Source organism: Dendrobates tinctorius, unplaced genomic scaffold (genome assembly GCF_039654945.1).
Source record: "Dendrobates tinctorius isolate UK_male_01 unplaced genomic scaffold, ASM3965494v1 ptg000133l, whole genome shotgun sequence".
In the NCBI taxonomy this organism is placed as follows: Eukaryota; Metazoa; Chordata; class Amphibia; order Anura; family Dendrobatidae; genus Dendrobates; species Dendrobates tinctorius.
Window position 1 is genome coordinate 21215063 of NW_027361801.1, and position 24512 is coordinate 21239574.

The 24512-nt window shown below is 48.6% G+C and overlaps 1 protein-coding gene across 2 annotated transcripts in view; it reads left to right on the plus strand.

Moving 5' to 3' along the window:
- Nucleotides 1–13974: 13974 nt before the first annotated feature.
- The window catches only part of LOC141048128 (transmembrane 9 superfamily member 2-like), an 80481-nt gene continuing 69943 nt past the window's right edge, over nucleotides 13975–24512 (plus strand). The window contains exons 1-4 of one of the 2 annotated variants that reach the window (XM_073543562.1): nucleotides 13975–14258; nucleotides 20693–20760; nucleotides 22217–22310; nucleotides 22486–22607. In XM_073543562.1, coding sequence (XP_073399663.1) covers nucleotides 14115–14258; nucleotides 20693–20760; nucleotides 22217–22310; nucleotides 22486–22607 — 428 coding nt within the window. In that variant the 5' untranslated portion in view covers nucleotides 13975–14114. The remainder of the gene's footprint in view (nucleotides 14259–20692; nucleotides 20761–22216; nucleotides 22311–22485; nucleotides 22608–24512) is intronic. The other variant, XM_073543563.1, reaches the window with a different exon arrangement.

Below are 24512 nucleotides of genomic sequence, written 5' to 3' on the forward strand. Positions count from 1 at the left end.
ATATGTCCTGCAAGTTACATTAGACTAGCTTTTATTCCATCTGTATATCAGAATATAGCAGTGTCTGAAATCTCCACAAAGAGAGAAGTGTACTGCCACAAAAAATCAGTCAGCTTCCACAGCAATTCACTTTCTACAACTATGAATTCAGTTCTGTCCAAACGTGGAAGGAGCAAGTTGGTCCATGAGAATCACATTTACTTATTTTCCAAACGAACCGCTGACGATGTTCATTCCATCTGGGTATGTGAAAAACGGTCGACTTGCAAGGGACGTGTTTGGACCAATGAAGAATCTGGCGAAGTTGTGAAAGTAGTCAATCTTCACAATCACGCAGCACAAGCTGCAAGACCTGAAGCAATCCGACTTGTTAATGAGGCTGTGACCAGGGCAAGGACAACACAGGAGACACCACAACAGATTCTCACAGACGTCGTTTCAGGAGCCCATTCTAATGTTGCAGCACTTCTCCCAAGGAAAGCATCACTGAAGAGGACAATACGATTAGCAAGGCAACTTGGCAATATCCCAAGGTTACCTCAAACCCTTGATCAACTTGTTATCCCCCTCGAGATCCAGGAGATCAGTATTGATGGTGTCCAGCAGCAGTTCCTTCTGCATGACTCTGGTAAGCTACTTAACCATTTAACATTGTATTAAAACAATTCCATTATGCATAATTATTGCAAAGTTTATTTTGCACAAATGTGAAAAATGCTACACTATAAGGTGCTGATATAAAATACTATGTGATTTTTGCCTTCAAGGGAAACTTTGAGGGTAATATAATGTAGTGAGGCCTACTGATTCCAACTAGTGTTGGCCGATCAATGGAAAGATAGGATCAGCCCGATCTGATCCTACCGAAAGATTGGAATTAATTCAGATCCAATCTCCAGAGCTAGATGTAGATATATATATATATATATATATATGCACACTGTACGCCCGAACAGTGTGTGTGTGTATATATATGCATATATGTGGGTGGGTGATGGTGGTCTGGCACTTTTGGAACTTTGAAATGCAATAAAGGATTTGTATAGGACTTCAGGAGCGCGGAGGTCTTTCTTCATGGATGCATGTTAAGTACGGGCGGAAGCCAACCCCTGCTCTAGCAGCACACTGAGTCCTCAGCAACAATCTCAGTTGAGCCACTCTTCTTCCAGCTTTCTTGCATATATATAATGGCCCCAAGCTGCGCTGTTAAAAAATAAACAAACCCAGTTATTCAACTCTCTCTCCGGTGTCCAGCGCTGTCTCCGGCGGTGCAGGGAATTCCGAAATCCCAATGCTATGCATTCTGGGTTGTGCATCACCACCTCTGCACATGTGCCGGGCTGTTCTGTGACGTGATGTGGTGCTTTCCCAGGACCGTCTAGTGAGCGGTCCTGGGATCACTCTCCACTGTAGTTATAGTACGGCAGGCACAGAGGCGGCGATGCGCCGCCTGGATTTCGGGATTCCCTGCACTGCTGGGCTAGGAGCCGGAGCCAGTACTGGACACTGGAGAAAGAGGTGAGTAACTGGGTTTGTTTATTTTTTAACAGCGCAGCCTGGAGCCATTTACTAAAGCTAAATATGCACACACGCTGTACACCTGTATAGTGTGTGTGTGTGTGTGTATATATATATATATGCGCACACTGTTCGGGAGTGTATGCCCGGACAGTGTTTTCAGATTACGGAGGATTCCGATTTCTAATTCAGATCATCATCATGATCTGGCTACAAATCGGATCGTAATTTAAAATAACGATCAGCCTGAAAATCGTAATAAATTACGATCTGCAGTGATCGGACCGGCCAACACTAATTCCAAATATGCAGCATTGTACTGGCCATACCTGTCCTGGATGCTGCCCCGGAGTTTAGCCTCGCCTGTCTGCGGCATGCACGGACTGAACTGCCATCGCCGGCTGATTCCTCGGCTCTCGTAGTTCAGTCCTGCAGATCCGTGGACAGGTCGGGCTGAACTCCGGAGCTCAGGTGAGATACGCCATGATTTGCAGATGCGTTTTGCCTGCTGCTTCCAAGCACTTTTTAAGCACTTTGCAAGCGCTTTGGCAAAACGCTTCTGCAAATAGGGGACGTGGCCAAGCTCTGCTATGGGCGTGGCCATGCCCTGCTATGGCCTAAACCGAGCATATTTGGCGTGGTTTGCAGGCATTTTTCGGGAGGTTTCCCTCTTGCCCATTCCCATTCCTTCCGGGATCCGCCGGAAAATAGCTTTGAAGCTATTTTCCGGTGGGGCGTTTTCCGGCCCCGGCCGGAATCCGCCCGTAACCCGCACCATAGACATGAAAGAGCGGGTTTCAGGCAGGAAACACAGCACGGAATACGCCTGTAAATCCAGCTTGTCTGGATAAAGCCTGAGGCCTCGTGCCCACTGACGGAAGGGGATTGTGGAGCGGCATCTCCGCAGCGGCTGTAATTGCGGTAGCAATTGGAGATCCCACAGGAATCTATTTGTGCCTGCAATTGTGGCCACTATTGTGGTACCCTAATTCTGTATCAAAATCTTCACTTAACTCTATGGATTTAGGTGCAGGTTTTAGTGCAGGATTTCAGCCCCTTGTCTGAATGGCTGGAATTTTGTTTGTAATATGGCAGCATACATTGACATGCTGCATTGCATGTTTTTTTTTGTAAACAAAATTTTTTCATCAGCATGTGGATGGGATTTACACATTAATGCTGCATATGACCCCAGCCTAATGGACCATTCAGTTATGCCTTAGGCCAAAAGCACACTGGTGATTTTACTGGCGTTTTTTGCGTCCTGCACAATCCTCTCAATGAGACAGCATAGGCAGCGCGGACGTCACGAACGTCCGCGCTGCCCACCCGACGACTAGCGTGCCCATCCGCCTGAATGGAATGCCCCATTCAGGCGGGCGGACCGCCCAGTCGTTCATTCAGACGTCCAGCCGCACGCCGCGTCTGGATGCGGCTGTCAACTAGACGGCCCGTTCAGCATAGTGGCGATCGGCCGTGCTGAACGGCCGTCTAGTTGAAGGGTCTAAAGGTACCCTAAAAATGTGACCTATTTCAAGTTTGGAAGTAATTTTAATTTTAAACAAAAATATATAATTTTCCACTGGGACAATATATGTTGTAAAAAACTATTGGTTGGCCCCTTCACACTAGATTTTGCTTCAGTTTTTTATTATGAAATCAGAAAATCTGGAGCAAAATGTGAGTATTTAATGTGAGATATGAACAGAGTCTTCTGATTAGGATATTTTTTTTGTGAATTTATCCCAAAACTCTGTCTGCTGCTTGTTACACTTTTTCTGTTATTTCCTCTACTAATAGTTTCATTTTAAATTAGGAAATGGACACAGCCGTATGTTGATATTTGAAACAAGAGACAATCTCCATCTACTGGCACAAAGTAAAGAGTGGTTTGCTGATGGCATGTTTTTCACTACACCAGCCTTGTTTAAGCAACTTTACACAATCCATGTAGTCCACAGCGGCCTTGTTGTTCCTGACAGACAAGAGCCGTTCTACATACCAGAGGTTGCTGCAAGAGCTGAAGAACTTGCAGCCTGGACTGCAGCCAGACAACCTGATGTTGGATTTTGAACTAGCTGCAATACAGGCATTTGAAAGTGAATTCCCCAACCTTGTGAAGACTGGTTGCTTTTTCCACCTATCACAGTCGGTTTGGCGTAAAGTTCAAAATGAAGGACTCAAGATGCAATACCAAGGTGACCATGAATTTGCCCGTTGGATACGCATGATACCTGCCCTGGCCTTTCTACCACCACAGAATGTTGTGCAATCATTTGAAGAATTGGTGGAAGATCCTGACTTTCCACAAGAAGCAATACCTATTGCCAACTATTTTGAAGACAGCTATATCGGTCGAATGAATCGCAGAGGACGTCAAGCACCTTTGTTTCCAGTTCAATTCTGGAATGTGTATGAACGAACATTGAATGATCAACAGCGAACAAATAATGATGTCGAAGGATGGCACCGTAGCTTTCGAGAAACATGTGGTACTCTTTTCCAAAATATATACCGGTTCATTAACTGTCTGAAACATCAGCAAGAGCTCCATAGTTTTGAAATTATTCAGATAATAGCAGGAAATCCCATCGCTGCAAGAAACAAAAAGTATGCTGCAATTTCAGCAAGGGTTAAACATATCGTGCAAGATTTCGATAATAGAAGCTTGATGGATTATCTGAGAGGCATTGCCTACAGCTTTGATTTTTAGTTCATGGTCACATATTGTATGTTTTGAGAGCAGTGTTTTTAGCTGTAAAATAATTCAAGCATTATAACCTGCAATTTGTATTTTCTCTTTTTCTCTAATCCTTCCCCTCTATACCTTTTTATGTTTCTTGTTAAAACAGTTTTGATATATACAGTTAAAGCATAACTGTGCAAAAAACATGTTATGTTATAGTACCTGTGCCCATGATATTCATTTCCAAAGGAGACCTTCCAGCAGCTTCACTTCTGTGTGAAAAGTCTCATCCAAGTTAAAGCTCCATGTGCTGCAGGATTTCAGTGGTTGCTAAGGAGGTTGTTTCTCCTTAGTAGCAGTACTTGTGGATGGATTCTAGAGGGCGTGGCTGCACAGGAGCATGCAGCTAACAATATATTCCCTATGATGTATAAAGGGCTGCTGGTTTACAGCCCTCTGCAAAGCCCCCCCTATGTGTTCCGTCCCGTAACGGCTTTACACAGGCAGGGGGAGCCCTCCTCTTGTCCAGGACAGAGCACATGAGCGGAGGGTGAAGGGGAGCTTTGCAGAGGGCTGTGAACAAGCAGCCCTGAATGTATCATAGGGAGCCAGGAACCGTTCTGCTCCCAAGGGGGCACGACCTCCTTAGTAACCAATGAAATCCTACTATTTTCCTGTTTGTAAAATTACTCATCTAGAAAACAAAGTTTGAGAATAAAAAAAACTAATTTGATCAGAATTGTATATCTTAGACTCATATGGTGTATTATTAGTGATAAGCAAACCTGCCAATGTTCAGTTCAGGCAGGTTTTTCCCGGATGCGAAAGATCCAGGAGCAAATTGCTAGAGGCAAAACATCCAGGGATGAACTGCTGGGGGCGAACTGACAGGGGGCGAAACATCCGGGGGTGAAACATCCGGGGGCGAACTGCTGGGGGCGAAACATCCGGGGGCGAAACATCCGGGTACGAACTGCTGGGGGCGAACTGCTGGGGGCGAAACATCCGGGGGTGAACTGCTGGAGGCGAACTGCTGGGGGCGAAACATCCGGGGGCGAAACATCTGGGGGCGAACTGCTGGGGGCGAAACATCCGGGGGCGAACTGCTGGGGGCGAAACATCCGGGGGCGAACTGCCGGGGGCGAACTGCCGGGGGCGAAACATCCGGGGGCGAACTGCCGGGGGCGAAACATCCGGGGGCGAAACATCCGGGGGTGAACTGCTGGAGGCGAACTGCTGGGGGCGAAACATCCGGGGGCGAACTGCTGGGGGCGAAACATCCGGGGGCGAACTGCTGGGGGCGAAACATCCGGGGGCGAACTGTTGGGGGCGAAACATCCGGGGGCGAACTGCTGGGGGCGAAACATCCGGGGGCGAACTGCTGGGGGCGAAACATCCGGGGGCGAACTGCTGGGGGCGAAACATCCGGGGGCGAACTGCTGGGGGCGAAATATCCGTGGGCGAAACATCCGGGGGCGAAACATCCGGGGGTGAACTGCTGGGGGCGAAAAATCCGGGGGCGAACTGCTGGGGGCGAAACATCCGGGGGCGAACTGCTGGGGGCGAAACATCCGGGGGCGAAACATCCGGGGGCGAAACATCCGGGGGCGAACTGCTGGGGGCGAAACATCCGGGGGGCGAACTGCTGGGGGCGAAACATCCGGGGGCGAACTGCTGGGGGCGAAACATCCGGGGGCGAACTGCTGGGGGCGAAACATCCGGGGGCGAACTGCTGGGGGCGAAACATCCGGGGGCGAAACATCCGGGGGCGAACTGCTGGGGGCGAAACATCCGGGGGCGAACTGCTGGGGCGAAACATCCGGGGGGCGAAACATCCGGGGGCGAAACATCCGGGGGCGAACTGCTGGGGGCGAAACATCCTGGGGTGAACTGCTGGGGGCGAAACATCCGGGGGCGAAACATCCGGGGGCGAACTGCTGGGGGCGAAACATCCGGGGGCGAACTGCTGGGGGCAAAACATCCGGGGGACGAACTGCTGGGGGCGAAACATCCGGGGGCGAACTGCTGGGGGCGAAATGTGCGGGGGCGAAATGTGCGGGGGCGAAACAACCTGGGGGCGAAATGCTGGGGGCGAAATATTCGGGGGCGAAGCGTACCTGGGGGCGAACTGCTGGGGGCGAAATTCTGGGGGCGAACTGCTGGGGGCGAAACTTCCTAAAACCCACCTACATAGCAGGAACTTTGCTGCCCTCGGCTACAGTCCAATGGCGCATTCGCCGCCACCCCTTTTTGGGACTCCACCCCCATGTGGGTCACCGCCCCCTTTTGGGACTCCACTCCTTTTGGGCAACCATCCCTGTTTGGGTCACTGTCCCCTTTTGGGACACCACCCCTTTAAGGGACACCACCCCTCTCTAGCGTACACCCCGTGGACTCCTCCATGGCACTCTCAGGCCCCAGTTCGCACAGTACCGTTATCTCTCTGGACTTGCACTGGCCCATTAAGGCTGTGTGCACACGCTGCGGATTTTGCTGCGGTTCCGCAGCGGTTTTGGCCGCTGCGAACCCGCAGCAGTTTTTGCTGCAGTGTACAGTACCATGATTCCCTATGGGAATCAAAAACCGCAATGCAGACGGTGCGGAATTTTCCGCGCGGATTATCTGCGGTTTTCAATCCGCAGAAAGAATTGACATGTCAATTCTTTCTGCGGATTCTGCTGCGGTTTGCCATCTCCTCCATTGAGGAGATGAAAAACCGCAGGGCAAAACCGCAGAGCAATCCGCAGGTAAAACCGCAGGTATTTTGACCTGCGGTTTTACCTGCGGATTTTACAAAATCCACGCGGATGAATCCGCACCTAATCCGCAGCGTGTGCACACAGCCTAAGAGTTTGTACGACCAGGACCACCAATGTCCTTTTACAACACCTCACCAGCTCCTGCTGGCACTGCCAGCCTCTGTCCGGCTCTGTACAGCGAGGCTTCGCACTGCTCTGCATGGCTCCGCAAGCCTCTGCCAAGTTCTGCACAGGTCAAAATGTCTCTGCGGGCCTCCAAACAACACAGGAAACTTCGTAACCCCGCCGAGTTACAGCCATAAGCTTGTAATCTTCGTGGCCCTGCCGAGCTACAGCAAGCTATCTTGAAAAAATTTTCGTGAACCCGTCGATCCACAGCAATGACCTCCACACGTGCTTCCTGGACCGTTGCCCGTCATCTAGCACCATATGTATAGCAAGCGCTTACTGCATGTGTTGGGGGATACTCGCTTGGCAATGGGATGAAGGCACACAGGCACGTTTTTCTCGCAAAACAGTCTATTTGGTTTATTTAGATATCATAAACCACACCATAGGCCATGTTACACTTCACCGACCTAACACATAGTCCATAGCACTCCGTAATACATGGTTTTAACTCTCAGACACTAAACACGCCGGACTTTTCTTCGTCCAGTTACCGTGGGTGACCGCACGCCGTGCCAATGTCTCTCACAACTTTACTCCATGACACACGACATTAAGTTGCAGTCTCTAAACACGTTGGACCTCACTTCATCCAGTTACCGTGGGTGACAGCACAGTTCAATAACATCCACGGAACAAAACAAGCACCAACAGTCAGTTCCAATGACAGTTACTTGTCTGCCGTTACCATAAACTCTTTGTCTGGAGTTACCTTAGAGGAGCTCCTACTCCACATGCTGACTCCTCGTCAGTCCTAGCTTCTGGGGAAACTGCCTTACTGGGATCACCGTCTTTGCTACCAGGGCATTCCCGACATTTCAGACTCTCAGAAGGTCAGTAGCTTCCCCAACACAGTGCTGTCACAGACTCTGTACACACATGAAGAAAGAAAAAGAGCAGCATCCAATCCAGGTGAAAAAAATGAAAAAAAGTTTATTCTGCCATCATTTGACATTTTGACCAAAACATGGTCTTTTTCAAGTATGTTTTGGTCGAAACGTCATATGATGTGATGGCACAATAAACTTTTTTTTTCACCTGGATTGGATGCGGCTCTATTTCTTTCTCTGTGGGTATTTTGTCCAATTGGGTCTATGGACATTGAGCGTGCTGTCGACTGTTCTTATATGGTCTGCACACATTTGGTCTCGCCCTGTGCTCTTCAGGAATCCAGTCTCCTCGTGAGACCTTCCAACACAGCGACCATCCTGGTCCACGGTCCCACCATGTTCTCTTCAGGAAGTCCATCCACTCATAGGACCTTCCAGCTATGTGGCATCTCCGTGTGCTATTCAGGAACTTCGTCCACTCATAGGACCTTCCAACACACAGGCCTTCAGGTCCATGGCTTCACCATGTGCTATTCAGGAAATCCGTCCACTCATACTGTAGGACCTTCCAACACACAGGCCATCCAGGACCTTACACACCGTCGTGACCCAAATCATGGTCACATTATGTAGCTATAACCACTTCCATAGGTGGGAGGTGTGTGTGGTTAGCCAGTCCCACCCAGCTCTCCGGCTAACCCTATAAAACCCCTAGTATAAACAAAAACAAGGCTTGTTGAACTACAGGTCCCAGAGCAACATTGTCAGGCTTACAGTGCAGAGGCTCTCCTCCTCTGCGACACACCCCGGCCATTTACAACAATGCCTGTCTCTGTGTCACACCTGCTGTTTCACAACATTAGGCCCACAGCTGTCAATCACCTGTCAGTAGATGAACAATCACTATTTATTTTCTTAGATAGTGTGCCTGAACAACACTGTTATACCTACCGATTTTTAATCTGATTTCTCACTGAAACACAGTTTTATAACAAATGACTTGGATTAGCAAATGGGGCCTCCTGAGACTGCCACAGTTTTTGCACAATCTAGTTAGATGCTGGATGATCCTATCTAGCTGACAAGTTCACTTGCAGCACTATCAGGAGCATCTTCTCTGCACGGTGACACTGAGAAAATGGTACCAGCACAACCAAATGTCCATTTTTTATATGGCCAGTGACTTCGGCAGCCAATCACAGAAGACCTTGTGTCATGACATTGTGGATGGTTTCTGTGCCCTAATTGGCTGCCGGAATCAATACACATAAAGTTAAAGGGGAAAAAAAAGCGTGCTGCTCCTTTAACCCCTCCACAACTCCCTTCATCAAACAACACCCCCTGCTCATCATACAGCATCACTATGCTAGTCAATGTAATAACAAAAACATTAGTGGAAACGCGATGATTTAGCAAACTGTGACCGAATTTTGGTGACTTTGATTAAAAACGCTCATGAAACTGAATACTAATCCAAATGTGCTACGTTCGTGCCGAAATTTGAGATTGGCGAACGTTTTTTCGAACAAGTTCGCTCATCTCATCACTCGGTAATGCCACACAGCGATATGTTACAGTGCCTTGCGAAAGTATTCGGCCCCCTGGAACTTTTCAACCTTTTCCCACATATCATGCTTCAAACAAAAGCGAACATTCAGCTCACCCCTGAGATGTAATCCCAAGCACAAGAAGGCGCGCGGCTTCCTCACTGCTGCACAGCGTCCAAGGCAATAGGGAAAATAGAAGTGGGTCCAGCTCACTCACAGGGCTTATTTAAAAATTAGAACATTTTTATTGGATGATCCTTAAAAAATTCAAAATGACAAAACAGACATCTCAGATGGCACAGCAATGACGGGGGGTGATGTGTAATGAGACCATACACGTTTCCAGCAACACGGCTCTTGAACACCGCTACCCTGTCATTGCTGTGCCATCTGAGAGGTCTGTTTTGTCATTTTGAATTTTTTAAGGATCATCCAATAAAAACCCCCTGGGGTCTGACGTTGTGTGAGAGAACGGTTAGGGACAGCCTTTACAGCTAGCAGTGCCTACCAGTTGAGAGACATCCAGGGTCATCTAAGAAAAGAGCCCCTGCAGTTATTGGTGCAATACATCACAGTTGTGGACTAAGCCTGGCAAGCAGTGGAAAAGGAGGAGACTTAGGGTGAGTGCACACACTGCGGATTCAACTGCGGATTTTTCAGTGCTGATTTGCAGGTAAAACCACAGGTAAAGTGACCTGCGGTTTTCCTGCGGATTTGCCAACGGTTTTCCCCTGCGGATTGACACCTGGACAATGGAACAGGTGGCAAATCGCTGCAAAATCCGCAGAAAGAATTGACATGCCGCGGATTTAAAACCACAGCAAATCCGCACGGAAAAATCTGCAGCATGTGCACTGCGGATTTGAAATCCCATTGGCTAATGTTGTACTGTACGCTGTCTGCGGAACTGCTGCGGACCTGCAGGGCCAAATCTGCAGCGGATCCACAGCAGAATCCACAGCGTGTGCACATAGCCTTACAGAAAGGGGCCTATCATACTCTGCGCATAGATGTCACCACTATTCCATTTGCCTAGGCTGAGCACAGCAGGAAAAGAGCAACCTGTGAAAAATATCTGCGCAGTGCTGTATAGATGGGACTTAGTCTTTATGGCGTAGGTTGGAAATCAGGGGATAAGAATGCTGTTTGAGCCCAGCAGTGGAGAGGGCCACCACTGGAGAACATAGACAGGGTGTTACAGTGGGCTCACAAGAGGTGAATGAAGTGAAGAGCTATGGAGTGGGGCATGCTGTGGGGAGCAATATATTGGCCTAACATGAAGCCTGGTCTTCAGTTTCATAACCATTTTAACGTGCAGCTACGTGTCACATCTTGGGAGGTGAGTGGACTATAGGGTATGTAGCAACAACTTGTAAAGTTAGAGGACTTGTAAGCACAGGTGTCCTGGCTGTGTCTTCAGGAAGAGAGGGAAGACATTATGACTGGTTCTGCACTGTTCACTCTTCCTGCAGAGGGGTTAAAAGAATGGTCTTTCCAACTTTTTCCCAAGCTAGAATGAAATAATTGTTAAATTAAAAACAATCTCTCTAAGGGCTCGCTGACACTGGCGAGTAGCGTCTCATGAGTCTCTCATACTGGAGAAGCGAATGCCATACGCAAATAACACTTGGCTCAAACTCTGCTGTGAGCGTGATCCAAGTGTCATCGGACTGAGCCGAGTGTCCTCCGACTGTGAGCCGAGTGTCATCTGTGATCAGTGTCCTCCGACTGTGAGCCGAGTGTCATCTGTGATCAGAGTGTCCTCCGACTGTGATCAGAGTGTCCTCCAACTGTGATCAGAGTGTCCTCCAACTGTGATCAGAGTGTCCTCCGACTGTGATCAGTGTCCTCCGACTGTGATCAGAGTGTCATCTGTGAACTGTGTCCTCCGACTGTGAGCCGAGTGTCATCTGTGATCAGAGTGTCCTCCGACTGTGAGCCGAGTGTCATCTGTGATCAGAGTGTCCTCCGATTGTGAGCCAAGTGTCATCTGTGATCAGAGTGTCCTCCGACTGTGATCAGAGTGTCCTCCGACTGTGAGCCGAGTGTCCTCCGACTGTGAGCCGAGTGTCCTCCGACTGTGAGCCGAGTGTCCTCCGACTGTGAGCCGAGTGTCCTCCGACTGTGAGCCGAGTGTCCTCCGACTGTGAGCCGAGTGTCATCTGTGATGTGTCCTCTGACTGTGAGCCGAGTGTCATCAGTGATCAGAGTGTCCTCCGACTGTGAGCCGAGTGTCATCTGTGATCAGAGTGTCCTCCGACTGTGATCAGAGTGTCCTCCGACTGTGATCAGAGTGTCATCTGTGAACTGTGTCCTCCGACTGTGAGCCGAGTGTCATCTGTGATCAGAGTGTCCTCCGACTGTGAGCCGAGTGTCATCTGTGATCAGAGTGTCCTCCGATTGTGAGCCAAGTGTCATCTGTGATCAGAGTGTCCTCCGACTGTGATCAGAGTGTCCTCCGACTGTGAGCCGAGTGTCCTCCGACTGTGAGCCGAGTGTCCTCCGACTGTGAGCCGAGTGTCCTCCGACTGTGAGCCGAGTGTCATCTGTGATGTGTCCTCTGACTGTGAGCCGAGTGTCATCAGTGATCAGAGTGTCCTCCGACTGTGAGCCGAGTGTCATCTGTGATCAGAGTGTCCTCCGACTGTGAGCCGAGTGTCCTCCGACTGTGAGCCGAGTGTCCTCCGACTGTGAGCCGAGTGTCCTCCGACTGTGAGCCGAGTGTCCTCCGACTGTGAGCCGAGTGTCCTCCGACTGTGAGCCGAGTGTCATCTGTGATGTGTCCTCTGACTGTGAGCCGAGTGTCATCAGTGATCAGAGTGTCCTCCGACTGTGAGCCGAGTGTCATCTGTGATCAGAGTGTCCTCCGACTGTGAGCCGAGTGTCATCTGTGATCAGTGTCCTCCGACTGTGAGCCGAGTGTCATCTGTGATCAGAGTGTCCTCCGACTGTGAGCCGAGTGTCCTCCGACTGTGATCAGAGTGTCCTCCGACTGTGATCAGAGTGTCCTCCGACTGTGAGCCGAGTGTCATCTGTGATCAGAGTGTCCTCCGACTGTGAGCCGAGTGTCCTCTGACTGTGAGCCGAGTGTCCTCCGACTGTGAGCCGAGTGTCCTCCGACTGTGAGCCGAGTGTCATCTGTGATCAGAGTGTCCTCCGACTGTGAGCCGAGTGTCCTCCGACTGTGAGCCGACTGTAATGATCAAATCTCAGGCGCGGAGAAGATGGAGAAAGTAATTTCTCCATCCTCTCCATTCTGTGAGTCGGAGTATATCAGACTGCATTATGATGACAGAATGCAGTCCAGTGTTTTGCACACATCCAAAGACTTGTGTGCGTCGTCCGTTATACGTTGCCAATCACAGCATGCAGCAATTCTTTTTCTCATGCTGACCGGGCATGAAAATAAACGCTAGCCAGCACTGATCCATAGTATAACAATAGAATGAGTGCTGTCTGATGAATTATTGGAGTTATATGGTGACTTCTCACCAGTGTGAACGAGCCTTTAAGGAAACAGACCTGGAGAACCCAGACCTGTGTCTGCCTCCTAGGTGACACTAAGCCAGCCTGCATGGTAGGCGCTGACTTGTTCTCTGTTGTTACCGCCATAGTTCCTGCGTTCCCCATTCAAGCAACCAAATAATGTGTATTCAGGTCATATAAAGTGATGCTGTATAGCCAGGATATGTCCTCACTTTATGCTTCTGACAATCGGGCTTCCGTTTGTCCCAATATGGTGGTCACCCGACCACCTCTGTACAGGGACCTGTAGTGCGGCCTCATTACAGCCATCTCTCATAGTATGAATACTGTAGACTTGGTGATGCCGCCAACAGCTGCCAAACCAGTACTAACTCTGCGGCACGTAACATTACGTCATGGGAAGCATGTGGTTTCCTCGGGCTGTCAGCACGCTGTGCCTCAGGATGGCATGAGCCCAGCCGAGCCTGACCCCGACCATTAGGATGCAGAGAGGGGGCCCCGAGTCACCCCACTCCCCAGGTGCTGATGGCAGATGGATGAACATTGGCTCCCAAGCTTGCCATTTCTGAGGGCCAGTGGCAGAAAATAACCTTGCTGAGCCGTGCCAGGCTGCACAGGACGAGGCCACCGATTAGCTGCAGCGGTACAGAGATCACAAGTGGAACCCAAGATTTGGTGACCACACCTGGAGCGTCTTGTGGCTCATGTCTGGGGGTGACCTGCGGGCCGCAATGTTCTCTTCTATCCCCCATGGTGCCAGCTCTCCCTGTAGGCTCCATGTAACCCCCTCCCCACTATGCCAGCCCAGCAGCTCCTAGGCTATCATCATCACTGGCTGTGCGGATTTCCGGCCACCACAGAGGTGACTACAACCGTCTCTCCTGCCCTGCGGTAACGCACTGCTGCACTGTCTACACCGCGGCGGCAGGGGGCGCCCTCAGCTGCAGTAATAACTCCATGAGTGAGACGCTAGGAGGGCACGTTTGGAAGGACGTGGACGCGCACGCTACGTCATGACGTAACATCACGTAGAGCCGAACACCTAGCAGCAGCGCGGCGTCACGGGGTAACGCCATCATTTTCCAAGTGTTTCTGTTCTCGGTCCGGCCGGTGGAGCAGGATGGAGGAGCAGTCAGGGCGGAGGCTCCGGGTACCGGCGGCGCTGGTGCTTCTCCTGTGCACGGGGTGCTGCTCCGCTTTCTACCTTCCGGGTCTGGCGCCTGTGAGTTTCTGTGAGAAAGATAAAGAGACGGAGAGCTGCAAGGTGAGTGCGGGGGGCGGAGCGGGCGGCCTGGCAGTCCTGGGGGCTCTCATCATTGGCCCCTATGGCGCTTCAGCCATCACATTACCAATTCACTTCGTTCCTGTCCTGCTGATAGTAGTTGGCAGAGATCTATAGCAGCGGGGGCTGCGGACAGTCAGTGGCGCTGTGCTGTTCCCATGCTGTGTAGTCGCCCCAGAAAGTGTGTGCGTCAATTGGGGGAGGGTCCCTACAATCTGCCGACGTACATTCAGTGCTGCCGGTGAGCTCCAACCTTTCCTCTCCCTAAGGCCGGGGTCACACAGCCATTTTCTATCATCGGGTCGCGTGTGCATAGCAGACTCTGATCAGACTGTGAGCCGATGTTCTCGGAGGAGAAGATGGAAAAGAAAGTTTCTCCAACTCCTCTATTGTCACTCCATGAATATTGGACTGCACTCTGATGTCATCTGAGTGCAGCCCAATGATTTCCACGGACGCATTGACTTGCATGGCCGAAAGCGATCCAAATATGAGATCAGACTTGGCCATGCTGCAATGTTTTTTTTTCTCCCCTTGAACAGACTCTGAGATATGAAGGCACTTCCTTATTCCGGGGAGGTAAAGTCCAAAGTGAACTTACAAGTGAGTTAGTAGGCCGGGGAGGTGATGGCATGACGCACGTGGCAGATATGAGAGCCATAGTGTAGCTGGAGGCCACTTTCTATATAGGATGAGGTTACACAGTTTTATTGTGCTTGTGGGGGCTCCTTATTGCTCTGGTTGCTCACGGACAGGTGGTCATGGAAGTAGATTCTGTTCAGTTTTTACCTTGTGCTCTTTAGTTAGGCTCAGTTAACATTAGCAATTCAGGTTAAACAGTAACTTTTAATTAGATTAAGCTTAAACAATAGATCACACAGAAAAAAAAGTGTGAAGTGCAGTGACAAACAGATCTATCAAAAAGTATAAAGGCCCCGTCTCACTAAGCGATCTCGGTAGCGAGATCGCTGCTGAGTCACAACTTTTGTGACGTAACAGCGATCTCACCAGCGAGATCGCGGTGTGTGTCAGCGAACGGCCCCCCTGCCTGTATCGCTGGAAGAAACCTCTGGACATTTCTTTGGTTGCTGGTCTCCTGCTGGCCAGCACGCATCGCTGTGTGTGACAGGCGGGAGACCAGCGATCAGGTGTAAAAAAAAAAAGATAAAAAATATAGTTATTCTCACCTTCCGACGTCCCGTTCAGCCATCCTGCCTCTCTCCACGCTCCGGTCCCAGTGATCCTTTGCACGAATTACCGCGAGACTTTGTTATCCCGCGAGACCGTGACATCTCGCGGTCATTCGTGCAAAGGATCACTGGGACCGGAGCGTGGAGAGAGGAAGGATGGCTGAACGGGACGTCGGAAGGTGAGAATAACTATATTTTTTATTTTGATTCTATTTTTTACAGGATGGCAAGCGATGCCAGGCGCTCGGCATCGCTGTGCAGATCGCTGGTGAAGCTGTCTGTGTGACAGCTCACCAGCGATCACATAGCGACTTACTAGCGATCCTGACACCTTGATATCGGTGTCGGGATCGCTGGTAAGTCGCTTAGTGTGACGGGGCCTTAACTTAGGGTACCGTTACACTTAGCGATGCACCAGCGATCCCGACAACGATATGGATCGCTGGTGCATCGCTAAGGCCTCTTTAACACTTCAGTTTTTTGTGTCAGTTAAAATCCACCAAAAAGGCGGAAAAGCGGATCCGTTGCTAACTGATGGGAACGGATGGCACAGGATCCGTTTTGTGACGGATCCGCAGAATTAAGAATTTTTAAAGGAACAGCTGGCCAGGAAGAGGAGAGAGAGAGAGAAAAATTTTTTCGTCCGCCAGAAAGGATTTCGGGGTTAATTTTCTCCCTGACTTCCTTTCTCTGGGCATGCGCAATGTAAAATGCAGATCCAACAACAAAATAAACGTTCCATGGTCCATCCAGGCATGCCAGCGGACGCAAAACATTTGGCGGATCCTCACAAAAACGGATCCAACGGATGGCCATCCATCAAGATCCGCCAGTAATGCAACTCAATGGGGAAAAAACGGATCCGCAAAAAAAATGGCGGATCCGTTTTTTTTCAAAACCTGGCGGATTTTGACTGATGGTCAAAAACGGAAGTGTGAAAGAGGCCTTAGTGGTCGCTAGTGAGCTGCCACACAGGCAGATCTCACCAGCGACATCGCAGGGGTCGGGGGTCGCTACTTACCTGTCAGACGCGGCGATCCTGACGTCCTCCCGCCCGCGTCCACGCGTCGCTCGTCTCCACAGCAGGAAGCTGACGACGAGAAACAGTCAAGGACGTTCTCGCGCGATCAGCGATAACCAGCGGGGGAGCCGGTCGGCGGTAAGTATCAGACACAGCGATATCGCTAGCAATATCTCTATAATGTCACAAAACCAGTGATGTTATAGCGATATTGCTAGCAATATCACTTAGTGTGACAGGCCCTTAAGCCCAAACTGTTGGAGCCTCCAGTATCTCTCAGGGATACAATCAACAAGATGGTGTATTTGGTCAGGACAACTAATCAGATGTATTCACAGGAGGTCCGATAAATGCAGCCTCAATGTTCATCTGGTGGCCTCACCCGCTTTGAAAACCAGTTTGCTACTCTAGACATGTCAATCAGTTCCTTTGAACACTGCCGTAAGTACACAGAAAATACATAAGGGTAAGGCCAAGGTCAGTATTTGGTCAGTCTTTTACATCAGTATGTGAAAGCCAAAAGCAGGAGTGGGTGATAAATCCAGAAGTGGTGATGGGTTTCTATTATACTTTTCCTCTGATTGTTCCACTCCTGGTTTTGGCTTACACATACTAGTGTAAAATCCTGACCAAATACTGACCGTGGCCTTAAGCGTTATACCAAATCCGGTCCAAATACCCAGCATGCTTATATACGTAGCTCCTAAAGTACAAGCTTCAGTTTTATATCCACAGTCACACATCAAAGGTCCAATAACCACTTGCAACAGGATCTAAACCATGCTAGGTGTAACCATAAACAGCGATATCAAGTGAGGATCTGCTAGAAATGATAGATCGTGTTTTGTGTATCATCATGTAACCAGTAGCAGCATCAACTCCCATGGAACTTAAAATGTTTACAAGTCACTCACATTCACTGCTCAAGATAACATGAAGCCACTTCCCAGATATACACATGTGGTCAAAATTGTTGGTACCTCTCATTTAATGACAGAAAAACCCACAATGGTCACAGCAATAACTTGAATCTGACAATAGTAATAATAAATCAAAAATCTATGAAAATGAACAAATGAAAGTCAGACATTGCTTTTCAACCATGCTTTCACAGAATTTAAAAAAAAAAATAAAACTCATTAATTAGGCCTGGACAGAAATGATTGTACCCTTAACTTAATATTTTGTTGCACAACCTTTTGAGGCAGTTACTGCAGTCAAACGATTCTTCTAACTGTCAATGATACTTCTGCACCTCTCGACAGGTATTCTGGCCCACTCCTCAAGAGCAAACTGCTCCAGTTGTCTCCTGTATAAAGGTTGCCTTTTCCAGACGGCATGTTTCAGCTCTTTCCAAAGATGCTCAATAGGATTTAGGTCAGGGCTCATAGAAGGCCACTTCAGAATAGCTCAATGTTTTCCTCTTATCCATTCTTGGGTGTTTTTAGCTGAGTGTTTTGGGTCATTATTCTGTTGCAAGACTCATGATCTGCGACTGAGACCAAGATTTCTGACACTGGGCAGCACATTTCTCTCTAGAATCCCTTGATAGTCTTGAGATTTCATTGTACCCTGCACAGATTCTAGACACCCTGTTCCAGATGCAGCAAAGCAGCCACGGAACATTAACGAGCCTCCATGTTTCACAGTAGGGACAGTGTTCTTTTCTTGATATGCTTCATTTTTCCATCTGTGAACATAGAGCTGATGTGCCTTGTCAAAAAGTTCCATTTTTGTCTCATCTGTCCATAGGACATTCTCCCATAAGCTTTGTGGCTAGTCAACATGTAGTTTGGCAAATTCCAGTTTGGCTTTTTTATTTTTTTTTTTCAACAATGGTGTCCTCCTTGGTCGTCTCCCATGAAGTCCACTTTGGCTCATACAACGACGGATGGTGCACTGACACTGATGTTCCTTGAGCTTGAAGTTCACCTTTAATCTGTTTAGAAGTTTTTCTGGGCTTTTTTTTTACCATTCGTATTATCTGTCTCTTTGATTTGTCTTAAATTTTACTCCTGGCCATGTCTGGGGAGGTTGACTACAGTCCCAGGGAGCGTAAATTTCTGAATAATATGTGCAACTGAAGTCACAGGAACATCAAGCTGCTTGGAAATGGTCTTATAACTTTTACCTTTAGCATGTTTGTCTATAACATTCTCTTTCTAATCTCCTGAGACAACTCTTTGCTTCGCTTCCTCTGGTCCATGTTGAGTGTGATACACACCATGTCATCAAACAGCACAGTGAGTATCTGTAGCCCTCCATACAGGCTCACTCATTGATTCCAAGATTGTAGACCCCTGTGATGCTGATTAGTGGACACACCGCGATTTAACATGTCCCTTTTGTCACATTATTTTCAGGGGTACCATCATTTCTGTCCAGGCCCATTTCATGAGTTTTATCCTTTTTTTTTATTCTGTGGAAACATGGTTGAAAAGCAATGTCTGACTTTCATTTGTTCGTTTTCATAGATTTTTGATTTATTATTACTTTTGTCAGATTCATTATTTCTGTCGCCATTGTGGGTTTTTCTGTCACTAAACGAAGGGTACCAACAGATTTGACCACGTGTGTAACTATTCGGCATATACTGGTAAAGAAATGGAGCCGTGTCACCTCAAGATGTGAAGGGGATGAGTTGGTACATCTTAGTTAATCCTTCTGTAGAGGAGGGTGGCTATCCCCGTCCCCTCCCTCCCCCGTTCAGCAGAACTTCCGACGCGTTTTTTGTCTCAAACTCATCAGGGGAGTTGGGCAGGGGCATCGTGCATAACCGCCAAACTTATGACTGTCAGCGTACTGTCATTGATACCTGTCTTTGTGAGTCCATCCTTATGTAGCGTGCGTTACAGATTGAAAGTGATGTACTTCTGGCATAAGAAAAAAAGCCAAGGGCGGGTATCCGGTCTTTGGAACGCATCGGCCGGGTGAGACACAAACAACGCTTACTGCGCTTGTCATCAGCTATCAGTATGAGTAATCAGCACCATATAAAGACCCCTACAGGCCGCCCTGAGCATGAGCATATCATTAACTGAAAACTACAAGGAGTACCCAACAGCCACAAGACGGATTTAATCAACCAAGGTATCATTGTAATCAGTATAACGGCGCCAACCTGACACTGTGTGTACAAATTTCCAAGTTTTTTTTTTTCACCACTTGCACTTATTTTTTTTTCCCATTTTACATTATACTATGTGGTAGAACAAATGTCATTCAAAAGTACAACTCGTCCCACAAAAAAAAAGCCCTTGTACCTCTATATTGATGGAAAAATGAAAAAAAGTGATTCTTGGAAGAAGGGGAGGAAAAAAAACAAAAGCGTCAAAAAGCTGAAAATCTCAAGGTCATGAAAAGGTTAAAAAGTGCAATATGAGAAAAAAAAATTGACTACTATATCCTTTATGGGCACTGGAAACGTAGTAAGAAATGGGGATCCTCATCTGCTCCTCTTCCTGCTGCCACAGTTACATGCTCGGCAACTATTTCATGTTTCACCACCCACCTCTAGTGTAAATTAATGCAAGCGGGCTCCTAGAGGGGAATGACAAGTTTTTAAAGGGAACCTGTCACCAGGTTTGGCCGATATAAGATACGGCCACTGCCGACCTGTAAGATAAGAAAAATTTAGTTTTATTATACTCACCCGGGGGGGCGGTCTGGTCCGATGGGTGTCGTAGGTCCGGGTCCGGCGCCTCCCATCTTCTTATGATCGCCACCCTCCTGCTTGCTTCATGGCTCCCCTACATCACGCTCCTGCGCAGGTGTACGTATCTGCCCTGTTGAGGGCAGACCAAAGTACTGCAGTGCGCAGGCACCAGGAAAGGTCCGAGAGGCCCAGTGCCTGCGCACTGCATGAATTTGCTCTGAATGCTTTAGATAAGCCCTGAAAGGCAGTGGCCGCATCTTTTTTATGGCCAAACCAGCTGACAGGTTCCCTTTAACTACAATTGTGCTTGTTGGCTGGCGTAAGATTAGTTACAAAGTGAAGCGATGGCTCTTGGAAGAAGGGGGAAGAAAAAACCTAGAAAATGGCCATGGCGTGCAGGGATTAAAGGGGCACATGGACTTCCTTGCTGTTGGTTAGGGCCCATTCTCAGTTGGAGCGGAGAGCTGCAGTATTGGTGGTCTTCAGCTTTCTGTTTTACATTAGCTCTTCTAATATTGTGTTATATGATTTTTTTTCTTTTGTATTTTAGTCTCAAATTGAGCTTTTTGTAAACCGTCTGGACTCCGTGGAATCTGTTCTACCCTATGAGTATGACGCGTAAGTAATACTTGTTAGTCTGTGTCTTTTGTGTCCCTTGTTGAATCTTATATATATATTTTTTTTTTTTTTTACTACTTTAGTACCCCCCTTAAGGTGCTTTCACATTGCATTTCGGCACCTGTTCATTGGCTTAGGGTACCGTTACACCTAGCGATGCACCAGCGATCCCGACTAGCGATATGACTCGGTCAGGATCGCTGGTGCATCGCTAGGTGGTCGCTAGTGCGCTGCCACACAGGCAGATCTCACCAGCGACATCGCTGGGAACGGGGATCGCTACTTACCTGTCACACCAGGCGATCCTGCGTCCTCCCGCCCAGCTCCACGCGTCGCTCATCGTCACAGCAGGAAGCCCAAGCAGGAAGCTGACGACGAGAAACGGTCCAGGACGTTCTCGCGTGATCAGCGATAACCAGCGGGGGAGCCGGTCGGAGGCAAGTATCGCATGCAGCGATATTGCTAGCAATATAGCTATAACGTCACAAAATCAGTGACTTTACAGCGATATTGCTAGCAATATTGCAGTGTGTAACGGGGGCTTTGGTCGAGGCTTGCATCCTTTACAATAAAACAAGTGTATTGATGCGTTCAAATGCCCCAGGAGATGTCTGATAAGACCTTAGGGAGGCTAGGGTGTGTACAATATGTGAAAACATAAACATGATTTAAGCAAGAAATATATTATCACAATCGTTTCCAGCATTGGACCGTTGAAAAAAAATGTCCAATATATTAAATTAAACTTTATGGACTGGGGAGCACATTTTATCATTTTTGTAGCCCTATAAAGAGTGAAAAAAAACGCTTTTTTTTTTTTTTTTTTTTTTTAAATTTCTATTTTCTCAATATTGGCAACAAGAAGAAAAAAATAAAAAATGACTGTACCTAGAAAAAAAAAAAAAATTAACAAGTATCATGAAAAAAATGGACAAATTATTTTGGTAATTTAAGAAATTTTTATAGAATTTTTCTTTAAGCGCATGTTCGGGTTTTAGTGTACATGTGACCTGGTCATAAACTGGTTATAAGGGCTGCGTTGACAGACATTTATAGCCTAGCTACAGGAAGGGCTGTAAATGTGATAAATGAAAGTCCCTAGATCGATCCTCCTTTCCATCTGGTTGCTGTGAATGGAGAGATGGACCGCCTTGTTCACCTTTCCGTATTCTTTTTTATTGGCGGCCTTGAAAATTTTTTAGAATTCTCAGTAGAAGTAACTGGAGAGAGCTGTGCACGCGAGACCCTCTCTCCATACACAGGGAATCCGTCACCAGTTGGAACTGGGGGGGCCCATGTCTAACAGTCATTTGACACATCCGTGTATATACAATAATGTTTTTATTTTATTTTTTATTAACGATCAGACCTGAGGCTTGTGGCTCTAATTATAATTTGTATGATGGTTGATGTAAACGTTTTTTTTTTTTTTTGTATTTTTTTGTGGATTCTACAGCTTTGACTTCTGCAAGGAGGAGCATGAGAGACATCCTTCTGAGAATCTTGGCCAGGTGCTTTTTGGAGAAAGGATTGCATCATCCCCATACAAGGTTTGCACTATGTTCCCCACAGCATTGGTGTAAGAGAGGTGAATTAGTGTGTAACGGAACGGTGGCCGCACATGTGCAAAAGTCATGATGTGAAAGTTCTTCAGATTGGAATAAGAATCTCTTTATCAGCGTGCTGATTCTTTGTACGGGCTGTAACTCTGCATTTTCATTTCAGTTCACATTTAACAAGAATGAAACCTGCAAAGAAGTGTGCCGAAAGGAATATGACCCTAAAATTAATGTGACTTTTCTAGATTTTATTAAAAAAGGAATACAGCTTAATTATCAGCATCACTGGTAAGTGCTGAAACTGCTTTCCTTATATAGTGCAATCAGTCATTCTAACCACTTGTCACTAAAAAATGTATGGTTTTGTGCCTGCAGCTCCCATACAGACCTATGCAGCTCTTTAGTAACCGCCTACACTCGATCCCCGTGTAGCCAGATGCTGCAGTACTGCTCCCTCCATCTGTCTGACACAGGATTACTACCCTGGCTTCTACATTAGCAAGAAGGGGGCAGGTGGATGGCAGTGTGACTGCATCATCAGATTATACATGGTTTCTTAGATTACTTTTACTCTGTCGCCTAATTGGGGGACACAGAACCTTGGGTGTTATGCTGCTGTCCACTAGGAGGCGACACTATGCATAATCTGAAAAAGATTAACTTTGGCTCCTCTGCAGTATACACCCCTGGACGGCGTCAGCCTTCTCCAGTTTTTGCTTAGTGTCGCAAGGAGGCACACCTTTTTTCTTCCGTTTTTTTCCTTTTTTTTTCACGGAAATACAGATGAAGAAAAGTGGGTCTCCAGCGAGACTCCCGGCATGGCTCCCTCCTCGGTCCCCTATTTAGGGGTACCCGGTTGAGGTCGAGGTGTTTTTTTCCCCATGTCGCTCCCTCCCCAGTCCCTCGGGTCCTGGTTCGAGGTCGAGACCCCCCCCCCCCTCCTTCCCCAACCCCTTTAAGGGGTCTGGGTTGAGGTTGAGGCGAGGATGAAGACCCCCTGACGGTGACAGACGCACCCTCCCTAATCCCCCGCAGGGGGTATTAGGTTGAGACGCCTCAGGTAGGGTCGGAGATCAGGCGGCATTTCGCAGCTTCCAGGGACCCCAGGCTGGCTGAGGGATCCTGTTGGGGCCGGGGGAGGGTGCGGACTGGATGGCACAGCAGAGACAGGGTTTTTCTGCGTCCCTGTCTCTGCAACAGCAGCGGCTCCATAGCGCTTCAGGGGCACCCCATACAAAAACCGCTACCCCTGCTACCCCCACCGCTATTCAGTCGACCATTCTGGGGGGGGTCTGGTACAAATCCGCCCCCCCCGGACTACCGCGCCGCTCTGGAGCCCTCCTGGGCATCAGGCTTCTAATTTAGGCCGCGGCTTCGGCCTAGCCGAAGCCGCCGCCTTTTCCCCGCCCCCCGGATGACCAAAATGACACACTGGAGTGTCATAGAAGGGGCGGATTGAGGCAGAAAGGGGGCGTTTTTACACAGCCCAGCGCGCCCTTTTCAGCTCTCCGCCCCCTCCTCCCTCTCCTCAGAGCCCCGGTGGCCATTTTTTCTGGATGAGATCCAGGAGAGGAGCATCACAGCGGTCTCCGGGGGGCACAGAACTTGGATCTGTCGGCGCTGGACCTAGGGGCACACCGGTGGGGTAAGCTCACAGCTGGGTTCTCATTACTCAGCTGTGAATCTATACTTCCTATAAGGCTTTCTGTGGGTTCCCTCTGCGTAGCCACCCCTGTACGATCCCTTATAGCCAGCCTCTGTGCACTATGCCGGGCTCAAGGAAGAGAACCAGGCAGGAATGTTTCTATGCATTCTGCACAGCCTGCAAAGCCACGCTCCCTAGTGGCAGCACGTATCCGCACTGCCGGGACTGCATCCAGAACTCTGGGTCAGAACCCCAGGGAGTCCCTACTGACGCTTCAGTGTCACAGGCCACGCCGGAATGGGCAACTCAGATGTCTCAGTCCATAGACAACCTAACTGCTACATTACTGCAAGCTCTGCAGAGTCGGGCCCCGGCTATGGACGGTACACAGCAAACGGACAGCTTGTCTCAGGAACATGCTGCTTCTGACTCTGTCTTAAGCGGACCCACAGGTCTCGATCACCTAAGTCGCACTATAGCACAAGGTCGTCCCCCTCTAGGGAGAGACAGCGTCATTCCAGGTCTCCTGGGCAGTCCCCTGCCACAGA